General features: G+C 33.1%; 1 protein-coding gene across 1 annotated transcript; it reads left to right on the top strand.

Moving 5' to 3' along the window:
• Positions 1-1,896: 1,896 nt before the first annotated feature.
• Positions 1,897-5,048, top strand: ergic53 (lectin, mannose binding protein ergic53). The gene is made up of 5 exons (XM_075303979.1): positions 1,897-2,145; positions 2,437-3,155; positions 3,532-4,013; positions 4,080-4,199; positions 4,275-5,048. The coding sequence occupies exons 1-5, from the start codon at positions 1,914-1,916 to the stop codon at positions 4,309-4,311; spliced, it is 1,590 nt and encodes a 529-aa protein (XP_075160094.1). The 5' UTR covers positions 1,897-1,913; the 3' UTR covers positions 4,312-5,048.
• The last annotated feature ends 8,315 nt before the right edge of the window (positions 5,049-13,363 follow it).

Here is a 13,363-nt window from a genome sequence, read left to right on the forward strand (position 1 = left end):
ATTTCAATAAAATTTGGCACACTTGACTACACTACTAATTGTACTCCTAGTGCACAATTTTAAGCAAATTAGGGTAAAACTCTGCCTTCTGGGGCCATATAAGTCCATATCGGGCGAAATATATATATGGGAGCTATATCTAAATCTGAACCGATTTCTTCCAAAATCAATAGTCTTCTATTCTGCAACCTAGACTTTGATTACAAAAATGTGTTCACGGACAGACGGACAGGGCTATATCGACTCAGGAGCCCACCCTGAGCATTTTTGCCAAAGACACCATGTGTCTATCTCGTCTCCTTCTGGGTGTTGCAAGCATATGCACTAACTTCTAATATCCTGTTCCACAGTGTGGCGCAGGGTATAAAAATAACGGGATGTCTCCAAAACTGTTCCATACATTTTTTCGAATTCAGCAGATCAAAGTACAAATGTTGCCTCAGTGGAATAACTTATAGTCTGGACTAAAGGTGTGCGCGTGAGTGAAATTTCACGTACACTCACGCACATTCACGAAGTCAAATATTTATTCACGCACGCTCACGCACAATAAGTGTCGCAACCACTCACGCACATTCACGAGATGAAAAGCAGTACTCACGCACGAAAAACTTTCACAGACTCACGCTCACGCACGATTCACGACAATTCACGTGACTAAAGACAAATTCACGAGACTCACGACATTTTCCAACCGGGAATGAGCAAAGGTAACAAAATTTATAAATAAAATATAGTTCGACAGTTAAATCAATTTCATTTAACATAAGTAAGAATTAAATCATTATTTTTAAGAATTAAATCTTGATTTTTATCGTGAGCGTGATTTTGCAGAAATTGTATTCACGCACATTCACGCGTGAATCACGTGTGTCACGACAATTACGTGTCACGCGCACACCTCTAGTCTGGACGGCGCATAAGGTGCTCTTAAAGCAGACCTTAGACGGTCGGATAATCACTACGACAGAGGTTCGCCTATTTGTTGTGTGTTCGCTCAAGTTTTGCCCTTATACTGCACGAACAAATATGATGACAACATGAAAAATAAGAAAAATAAACATAAACATAAATAATTAAGATGTACGAAAAGTTGCGGGTGAACCCATTTTTTACTAAAAAAAACAAATGGAAGAAAATAATAAAAATCCGGGTATATGTGGCAAAACAATGATTCCTGAAATAATCCACATTTAATAAATTACAAATCACTTGATGAATTTCAGAATACTTCCCGCCTGGTTTTGCATTGAATGGAAGTGGATTTTTTATTTCTTAAATTTCCAGCCAGATCCATCATTAATTTCATTGCAGAAATGCCTGTTTTTATTGTGAAAATCAATTTGTTTTTTATAATGTTTGGCGAACATCCCCTTACACCTAATGATTTGTGCCACTCAACCAGAAAAAATCAAAGTTGTTTTGATTTTATGCCAACATGTCCCCGCAACATGACCTTATACTAACGGATTTGTCGCCGCAACGTGTTGTGTCGCAGAATTTATGCGACCGTATACGGTCCCTTAAGATTTGTCTCCGATAAGATAAAAATCGATAGATGCGTCATCGATCACATAAATGACCTGCTGTATCGATTAAGTTATCGAATATAAATTACGGTATGGCAAACATAAGGGATTTGACTTGAAAAGTTGGATAACGACATTATTGGAAGAATATAAATACAGTGGATAATCAATATAATTTAGAAAAAAATTATTGTTTCTTATATTCGTTTTTTATCGAATGACGCATAAAGTAGGTAATTGCATTTAGTAACACATTCACTGATTTATTTGTTATGGCTTTTTGACATTGGCACACGGCCGTAGTGTACACATATAATCGAGTAGTTGTTATCAAAATAAAATGTCGATTATCCACGATTATCGAGTCAAAACCACCACCACTAGATGTATGACCATCTCAAATTGTCAAATATCAAGAGAAAAATTGAAATGTTGTTTCTCCGGTCTTTCGTCTTAATTTTACCTTTATTGGTATTAAATGCTAATGGGCAAACAAATCCAAATGCGCCTCCGAGTCATGTTGGGGTCCATCGCAGATTTGAGTACAAATATTCATTTAAACCACCATACTTGGCTCAAAAGGATGGAACAGTTCCATTTTGGGAATACGGTGGCAGTAAGTAGCATATAGTAGCAACAACAACAATAAAGGGAAGCATTTGACAACACACAGGCACGTCCACGTCAGTGAAAAACATATGCCTTCTCACGTTTCTTAGCGATAAGTGATTTGAGTGAAAGAGACGGATTACGAAAAAGTAATGTTTGACAGAGTGGCAAAAAGTGACCATCCACAGTCGGTAGTTGTGCCAACTGATGGGAATAGCCACGCAAACAGATGTTTAATGTTTCCCAGAATGATTTATAAACAATACAACGATATAATGACTATTTTTTTATTTCATAGATGCCATTGCCAGTTCGGAGAGTGTTCGTGTAGCACCTTCCTTACGTTCACAGAAAGGAGCCATCTGGACAAAGAGTCCTACAAATTTTGACTGGTGGGAAGTGGAAATTGTGTTCCGGGTTAATGGCCGTGGTCGCATTGGTGCTGATGGCCTGGCATTCTGGTACACAACTCAAAAGGGAGACTACAATGGAGCTGTATTTGGTTCATCTGACCGCTGGAACGGTCTTGGTATTTTCTTTGATTCGTTCGATAATGATAACAAACATAACAATCCCTATATAATGGCTGTACTTAACGACGGCACCAAACAATTTGACCATGCTAATGATGGTACAACACAACTATTGTCTGGTTGTTTGCGTGATTTCCGCAACAAACCATTCCCAACAAGGGCTCGCATTGAATACTACAACAATGTCTTGACTGTGTTATTCCACAATGGCATGACCAACAATAACGACGATTATGAAATGTGTCTACGTGCTGATGGAGTTCAATTGCCCAAAAACGGTTACTTTGGTATCTCAGCAGCCACTGGAGGTCTTGCTGATGATCATGATGTCTTCCATTTCTTGACGACTTCATTGCATCCAGCTGGTCAGATTGTGGAGAATAAAGTTCCACAAGACAACGAAAAGCTCTCCCAGGAATATAAGGAGTACCAGGAAAAACTTGAGAAACAAAAGCAAGAGTATAAGAAAGAACATCCAGATGAGGTAATTAATACTATTAACAGATTTTTTATGGTAGATTATCCCAATGTTTGGTGGTGGATATTGTAATGCATTTTCTGTGCGATGAGAATTGATCTAGAATTTTGAAGCAGACTGTTAGGCTATTAAATGAAGATCACTATGATCTAGCTAATAGCCAACACAGTTTTCAGCAAACAATCAAAGTTATGAAGCCTTCGTTAAATTTCAACTTTTATTTTTATTTCGAAGTACCGAACGTGCCTTCGATCGGGAACAACTCTGAAAACTATAACTGGGCCCATAGCATTTGTTCATATTTTCATTTTATTGGATTTCTCTCCTTTTGTGATCTCGCGATATAGTTGTTTTCTAACGTTTATGCCTTTTCTCTCCTTAGAAAGAAGATGAAGAATGGGATGAATTCTACGAATCCGAAAATCAACGTGAATTGCGACAAATTTGGCAAGGACAAAGTCAAATATTTGAACACATACGAGAGCTTTCACGAAAAATGGATGAAGTAATTGGCAGACAAGAGAACACTTTATCCTTGGTGTCTCGTGGAATGGGTGGAGCCGCTGGTGCAGTTACACCTCCTGCTCCGGGAGGTGCTGCGCAACCACAGATTAGTGTAGGTGGCGCAATGACAAGAGCCGAAGTTGACCTATTGGTCGCCAATCAAAATAATCTTTTAGCTACAGCACGCGAATTGCGTACTCTCATTGGCGATATCAATAGCAGAACAGATTCAATTTTGCAAACTCAGCAAAGGGCCCCCAGTGGTGGCCATGCTGCGGGCTATGACATACAAGCTGTAATATCCGAAATGAGAGATGGCATGAATCAAGTTAAACAGGGAATTAGCCATGTGGGCCAGAAGTGAGTGATAGAAATTTTGATTTTGTTCTCTAAGCAACTCTAATATTTTGTTTTATCAACTTATAGATTGGGTGCAGCACCCCAAGCGCAAACATCTTGTCCCACTGGTAATTGTGTGGGTGTTACAATGTTCCTTAGCGTTACAGCTGTACAGCTCTTATTAGTTCTCCTTTATAACATTTATAAGTAAGTATTCCTTGAAATTATATCTAACATAGCCTATTGATTAATTTAATGTTTAACCTGCATTCTCATTTCTAGGAGCAGAAGTGAAGCACAAGCTAAAAAATTCTACTAGGACTCTAAATATTTCTAAGCGAGAATAACGATGTGTTAAATATTAATGATTTACAAGTAGAGCAGTTAGGGGAATCGTTAGTATGTTTATTGATTTTAGGTTGATTAACATTTTGGTAAAATCTTCAAAATTAAAGCTCTGCGAAATGATCTCCGTTTAAGAATCAATAGCAACAAAAAATCCAAATAATTCTGTTCTTAACATACATAACAACCATGTTATATAGACTGATTAGTCCATATCGAAGTCTTCAAATGCATATTTATTTGGTCAACAATTTAAATATCACAATGGGCCGTCGATGTTTTGGCAAAGTTGCAATAAAATGTCAAGTAATAGTAATTGAAAAATATGATGTTCTCCTGTTTATAATGAGCCACGCAGAACCCCTCTTTTTTGTTGTTTATACCTTTCTATTGTATGATTTTATTTTAGTTTCATTTTTAGTTTTAAAACAACGATGATGGAATTCTTACAGTTCTAGGCTGGATACGTTGCAGTTAACAATTAATATTGTGTTTTTTTATTAGCTAAGTAAAAATTCTTCCAATTGATAATACATACAAATATTGTTGTCCATTTTAATGTAAAAGAAAACTAATAATTGTGACCACATTCCAGTCTCATATGATAATAATGTTTTGTTCTTTTTTTTCTAAACATTCACTTCTTATCTGAGATTTGTATTTCGTCTTTTTTACAATGAGAATAAAAAACAAACTAAATTAGAAATAACATTTCACGATGTTCATTGGTTTTAATCAATTTCCGGAAGTCAAAGGTGAATATAGTCAATGCCTGGAATAAACACTTGGATTTGGTTTAGCATTCTCATGTTTGCAGCACAAAAATTGTTATTTAATATTTAATGTAATTGTAAATTAGAGCGGGGTTTTTGGCAGAAGCCGAAGACGATATTCGGCAAAACAAACAATAATCGCCCGAATGCTGTAATCAAGGAAATGATAATATCAATCACCGATCCCAATTAAAAATCAAAATGTGATTTATTAAATTAATTTATGGGATTCTTTTTTGTTTTATTTAAAAATTTAATTGTATCAATGTTTACTTGGAACTTAATAAAGTCTTTTCCGTACATAGTATATGAAATTTTCAATCGCTTTGTTTAAGTTTGTTCATGTTCCAAATTTCATTTCATTTATTATCGTACAAAGTGATATTGTGAAATTTCACAGAAGATCTGAACACCGATTTATATGATGGAAACTACACCGAAATTTGACAGTAGAAACAGCAGAAAATCTTCAAAAAAAGCAAACATTGTTATTTTTAGTGTAATCACACTAAAAAATGTAACTCTGCAGAGAAAAGGCAATGTGGTGGCTATCGTAACAATAAAATAATATTTATTTATTTCATTTATTTCGTATAATACCCAATGCATATAAGGCCAATACATTAATATTATATATTTACTTAACAATAGTTGCTAGATAATTAGAAAGAAAACATAACATCTATAAGAATAGGTTTTCATTTCCAAAATATCTGAATATTTACCAAACTAAGACATAACAGCAAACAACATATTTTCGTTTAGAGTGCAAAATACAAAATAAAAAAACAAAAACTTTTTTTGGTTCTTGAATATGCTTTGGGTAATGTTTTATAAAAAAATGTTACAATTTGTTGTTCGCTATTTGGCTACTTTTCGCCTGTAAAACAATAATTTTTATTTTATCATTACTTTGTTTTTTTTTTCTTCGTTCTTTTGAAAAAGATCAATTTTTAAAAAAGAATATAAAATTCTGCTTTATCAGTCCTTTTTAAATTCAAACAATTAATTTGTATGGCAATTCTCGTTCTCCAAAAAGTGAGTGAATAATATGCAAAGTTGAGTGTACCATATACACACTGTAGATAAACAACAGTACTGCTAATTTTGCTTGAGACGTCTGGGTATAGTTTTTGGCTAATTCCCTTTTTTGCTAGACAAGAAATATCTATAAGGCACAAAAAATGACGAAGGATGACGTTAGTGTACAAAAAATAAGGATGACTTTCCAGGGTTAAACTGCATAAAAATAAGAAACTTGATAAAGTCTATACTTGCCTTGGAGACACACTTTTCTCTTAATAAAGGTGGGTATTAAGTTCGAGTTTAGCCGCTAACACCGAAATTAAACCAGTAAAAACAGTGTAAAATTGTACCTCTTTGATGCAAATTTTTATTAAAACTTGATGGGGAATATCCCAAAGCAACTTTTCACAAAATTTATATTCATTAATTATTAGATAAAAGTAATCGTGAAAAAATTAATACCCACCTTAACCTAGAAAAATATTATCGTTTACCAAAATCGTTTTGAAATTTCGTTTCGCGTTAAAAATTATGATTGGAAGAATAGTATATTATGTTTATAGCGAATTTTGACGTCTTATTCTGAATGTAAAAACAATTTTATAAAGACTACCTCAATCAATAGACTGTGGGTTTAGAATAAAAATGTTTTTATTTAAAGGCCGGTATGCACCTCTTGCGAAATTTTCGGTAGCAAAAATTTATTTAAGTCTACAACAAAAAAGGATTTGGGTATAGACTGTAGAGAATCATAGGTTACGTTAGGCAGTCCGATGTATCAGGCTCACTTAGACTATTCAGTCCATTGTGATACCACATTGGTGAACTTCTCTCTGAGTGCTGCCCGATTCCATGTTTAGTTCCGTGTAATAGTTTTAAGAGTTCTGTAAATAATCATCAATTTATTTGAGGAATATTTGGAACAAATATTAACAATTTTTAAAATCGGTTATCTGATTTAAAATTTGTGTGCATTATGTTTCTCTAAGGATCCACCGTGGTGCAATGGTTAGGTCGTGGGTTCGATTCCTGCTTCGACCGAACACCAAAAAGTTTTTCAGCGGTGGATTATCCCACCTCAGTAATGCTGGTGACATTTCTGAGGGTTTCAAAGCTTCTCTAAGTGGTTTCACTGCAATGTGGAACGCCGTTCGGACTCGGCTATAAAAAGGAGGTCCCTTGTCATTGAGCTTAATATGGAATTGGGCAGCACTCAGTGATAAGAGAGAAGTTCACCAATGTGGTATCACAATGGACTGAATAGTCTAAGTGAGCCTGATACATCGGGCTGCCACCTAACCTAACCTAACCATCATTGAGGAGGTAGTTTTGAGTAGAACAGTACACGAACGAAAAATACAGTTGTTTTTGGAAACCAAATTTTTAGCACTTTATTTTTAAATGCAAGCCTATAATGTTCATAGTGTACATATTACTAGTACATATTATGTTTGGGACATTACATTTTCCTAGCTATAATGTTTCTGGATGCAAACATATATTCATTTAGAAATTTCAAAACTCAGAGAGAGCGAAAGAGAATAGACAAAAAAAAGATAAGTATGGCGACGGAGATAGATAACGAACGACATGTATAACTGCAAGATTAATTACAACAAAGTAAAGCGAAGGATGCTGAGTAAACGTTCATGATTGCTTATCGACTTCCATATTTGGTATATAAAGAAATGTTTGTGGTGTAATATTCAAATAAATTACAAACTTGTGTTTTTATCTATATTCCAACATAAATTTAAGAAATTTTGCAATAGGCAATAGAGATACGTCCCGTGTAAAAGTTAGTGGATCTGACCAGATATTATTAGATCTCCTGCCATATCTGATTAGATATGGTAGTATATGTAGGCAAATCTGGTCAGATCCGAAAAATGGTAATATCTGATCAGATCTAATTCTAAAGGAATTAGATCTGACCAGATCTCAAATTTGGCCCATATCTAATTTGATATAATTAGATGTTAATATATCTAATTATATATAATTTTATCTATAAATTTCCAATATTACTGAAATTAATTAATAATAAAAAGATTTATTTTAGGTTTTATAATGAAAGTGTATTTAATACAGCAAGTTGCTCAAACCTATTTACGTTATATCTACGTCTAGGAATAAAAGTATAAGAATTCAACTAAAAATATATATACATAGCCACTACGGCGTTTCTGGCGTTTAAATTGTCCAAGGCATTGGGACATTGCTTTCTTCACACATTTTTTTACATTAGTCTCCCAGTTCCCCTCTTTGGCTACTCGGAATGAAACTCTGAAAAATATAACATATAAAACAGAAGATTTGTCAGTTTATTTAAAGACATATTTACAAATAATACATAACTTACCAATAATTGCTTCTCGTGCACAATAATTCAAACCAACGACATAAGGAATGGTTTGTGCGAAGTCCCAAATACCATACATGAATAATATATCCGTTTCATGATGCAAACCATCTCCAAATCATTATTTTATCTTTTTGACATTGGTTAATACTACATTCTATCGCAAATTCGAAAATGGCCTGGCTACAAATCATCACGTTGCTACTCGGTCTCCTTAATCTTTTCGTCCAACTAGAAAGAGAAAATATTAAATACATACATATATAAAAATAGGACCCAAACGATAAACTTACCTCATCACTTCTCATACTGCTTGATCTTCGTCGAAAAATGAGAATACATTAAATTTTTATATGAATAAAAAATAAAAATATCAAACTCGCATTATCCAATATTTGATACCAACATTTTGTTTTAAATTTAATAACAGCAACAGCAATGGTGATTGTTATGTCATGATATTTTTGAAAACTAACAGACAGTTGTGTCTGAACGTAAGGATTTTCTGAATTTTTAAAATGATATTGAAAAAGGTTTCTTCGACATGCACAACATATAATGATTGTTTGGTTATGTTCACCACTAGTTGTGTTGTGTGACCAAACATATGTATTTGTAACAATATATATCACGTTAACATTCTCGTAACAAACATATTAATTTTACACCCAAACATATACATATTTTTTTATCCGTGTAGCAGTACTGGTTCATGACTTAATCCGATACATATAATTAGACATGGAGCTATATATAGTATATATAATTAGATATGATGTCATATAGGAAGATATACAATTAGATCTTACCAGATATGACTGATATAATTAGATATAACAATATATATAATGAGATCTTGAATCAGATCTAATCATATAGAACACTATATATAACATATCTTCGTAGATCTATTTATATCCACAACCATATCTGAACAGATTATATATACTTTGATATTATTAGATATGATCACATCCACCGATTTTTACACGGGGTTATAGATATTATAATATATACCCGTGTAAGAATTGGGGAATCTAATTAGATATGATTAGATCTCTAAATTGGGCCCTTTAGATCTAAGCAGATGTACCCAGATATGATGAGACATCATCAGACCCAACTATATATAGTGAGAGATATAATTATATCTAATGCATTAGATCTAGGCCAATATTGAGATCTGATCAGATCTAATTCCATAGTAATTAAATCTGATCTACTCATATCTAATAGAATCAAAATAGATCTCTCAATTTTTACTCGGGTATTTATTTGATTATTACATTATTATTATTATTATTATTAGTTTTTAAGAAATATTTCAAGTATAACCAACACTACCTATTGTAACGAATTGGGCCTCTGTGAAGCTTTGTTACAAAAAAAGTTGAAATAGAAATAAACAAAATAAAAGAAAATGTTTGGGAGTATATGTTACAGGGGCGATTTTTTTGGCTGTAATATGACCACATCTCAATATTTTACTTAAATTTAAATTATAATTAGCCTGAATGGCATCAAGATATTGTATTACTGCAGTAAAAAAGCGGTTGGATATTATTCAAATAAGAAAAAGGTAAACAAATGTCATATATTTTACTGAAAAAAAAAAAAAAACATCTAGATTCTAGATCCTATTATTTATATTGATGCTAGATTCTAGAAACAATATCATTATACCCTAAGGAACTGTACTTGAGTCTCCTATATGATTTGTTCCGTAAAATAGATGACTTTTATTTACTTTCTTCTTTTTATGCGAATTCATTGGTATGTTTGCTATTTGCCGGTAATGATTTTTTTGTGTGTATCGGTATACAGAGTGTAATAGAGATTTTTCTTACACAATAAGTTCCAGCTAACTCTTGTTATAGGCTATGTTTTGGCAATGCCAACTCATACTTATGTACCGTAGTATTTATGGTTCCCCCTCTTTGTGACAATAAATAAGTCTTAGTGGTAGCAAAATTGATGATGGTTTCTACTGGTATTTATTTGTCATGCCATGGTGGCAGAATTAGTTGGACAAAATGGAGCCATTCAAGTTTTTTTATATGACTTCTTCCTTCCCACCTTCAGCAGATTATGTAAACATTTGCTTTTCGATCCAATGAGCAAGAATACAGATGGGGGTATTCCTAATGCGCATGTCTCATATACAATAATTGAGTGAATATTTAAGGGGGTGAAATTCAATTGGACTATGTACAGCCAACATTCATCCGACCAATCAGATGCCGACAAAACCAATGTATTATTTTGAGTGAATTTGTTCATTTGTTTATGGGATAATGCAGTAACAACGAATGGGGGCTCTTTGTTTATTCAAATCTAGGTTTTGTCTTAGAATAAAAATATAAATTTATTAAAAATATTTGTATAAAAATTCAAAACCATCAATTGCGACAGGTAAGTTGCACCAGTAGTTGTTTTCGATAAAAAATATTTGTTAAACAACCATTAAAAATTAATTGATGCCGTTATCCAATACTATACATTGAAAATTTGGATTATGGAATATTTATATTTATCATACCACTTAATATCAAGTTATACTGAAAATAATGCTCTATCATATGAATAATATAGCTAATTTTGAATTTAATGCCTTGAGCCTATTCGTCTCGTATGACTATATTGGGATACTCACATAGAAAAAAATCCGTTAGAAACAGCAGTTGGTCATTATATTTTTGCAATTCTTCCTCTAACGAATAAAGGTGGGTACTATGTTCGGTTTTCGAGTTGAAAATTATTTTCGCGATTACTTTTCCTTAAATAATCAAAATTACAAATGAAAACAAACATATTATTGTAAAGTCTTGCCGAAATCTAGAGGAACATGAAACTGCGCATCAATTGAGTTTATTTATCTGCTCTATATTGACCTTTACATCTTAAGATATTTTTTTAAACACTTTTATTCGGACCTTCGACTTAAAAGAAGACATTTTTTGTGTTAGTATATTTTACTGTTTCAGATTTAGTCTGTTAAATCTTTTACAGACTAACTCAATTTTTGTTTTATTTTCTAGCTAATTGCATCTTCCCTCACATCTTTCTCAATTTCACGAGGTTTATTTAGTTCTTAGAATTTTTTTCTGTAATACAAATAATGTAAAAGAAATTATTCGATATAATAAATTTTTAAAATTTTCTTTTTGCCGGACGGAGAATCGAACCACCATGGACCACACAGTTTGTAAGCCAACATTGTCATCAACAGATCAACAGGCTATAGCCATCAATACACACGCAATCCATACAATCAATCAGTTGTATTTGTAGAGCATAGTTTTGTGCGCACACAAATCGTTGTAAAGAGACTTTATTTAAAAGAAACACCCTTAGTCGGCGGGTTTCATTCAAACGATGTACCAAACAGGGCTGTGGAGTCGAGTCAATTTTGCTCGACTCCGGCTCCGACTCCAGCATTTCTTATTAGCCTCGACTCCGACTCCGGAGTCGACTCCAGGTGGTGTACCTAAATCTCATTTTAACAGTATTCCAATTGTAAGTTTAAGGTGTAATGTTCCAAAAATAGACCGATATAAGTATTCTATTTTGCCATATGTGTTTATATGTCCTAAAGAACCCTAATTTTAAATTTTGATACGACTCGACGACAAATCTCAGCATTTTTGGGATGTAAAGAACTCTATATTTTAATGCCAGGCCAATAAATTAAAATACGACACAAGACAATATAGAGACCATCAAAATATGTGTAGATAACAAGAATCTCTGGAATATGTATTTATAAAAACAAGGAATAATTAGGCTTCCAGATGTATAAGAAGTAAAATCCTGGTATTAATCTATATAGGCATTTTATAAAAAATAAAAACAGATGACAGGAATAGCTGTACTGTTACGAATATTGTTTCTATAGAAATAAAATGGTAATATATCGATTTATAAATGGTCTATCAGTTATGGACATTAGAGGCCATTAATTTAATGTAAAGAATTTCGAGTGGCTTGTATGAAACAAACATTCTCCCAAAAGACCGGCTCAGATAGCACGTTGGCAAAGGTTTAATTTAAAATTACAGCTTCCAAGGACATCGGGTGTATATGGAGATTGCTCAAGTAATTATCTCCACATACAAAATCTGGGCCGACGGGAAATTTCTAAATGCTAAATTTCTGACAAATCTTATGAATTTTAGACTGGGAAAAACTTCTTAAAACAAATCGGAAGATGGGTTTATATGTAGGTACTATGTCACAAAATTGTCCGGTATGACCCATCTTCGAACTCAACATGCCTGTCAAAAAAATATAGAACGTTAGGTTCTACTGCTAATTACCTTAAAATTGTACCTTTATCAAGAGTACATAAAGGGTCAAAAATCGATATTTTAATATGTTAAAAATAGACAATACAATTCAATTAATTCAGCCCATATTCTAGTAAAACCTACTTTTTATATCACCGTGAAATTTCACTATATAAATAATGGTCTGAAATCCATTAATTCGTTTTTCGTTGTTCGATAAAAAAAAATTAATTTATCGAAATATTTCTTTAGTTACACAGATAGGAAGTGTTTTTCAAAGTCTGTTTCGCCGGAGTCGAGCAAAATTTCTTCGACTCCTGCCCGACTCCAGCAAAATCTTCAGACTCCTACTCCAAGACTCCGACTCCGGCTCCGGCTCCGACTCCACAGCGCTGGTACCAAATACAACTTTTGGAAACGAAAATAATGCTAATTTACATTATTTTTATTCTAAAAATGTTTGCAAGGATGTTCGGCAATACATACTGCTATATTAAATTTTTATTTTAAAATGTGTCTTATTTAAGATATAACGTCAGAAAAGAATAGTACTTTCTATAAATGAAATTGATTTTGGAA

The sequence above is a fragment of the Haematobia irritans genome, chromosome 4, assembly GCF_050003625.1.
Source record: "Haematobia irritans isolate KBUSLIRL chromosome 4, ASM5000362v1, whole genome shotgun sequence".
Classification (NCBI taxonomy): Eukaryota; Metazoa; Arthropoda; class Insecta; order Diptera; family Muscidae; genus Haematobia; species Haematobia irritans.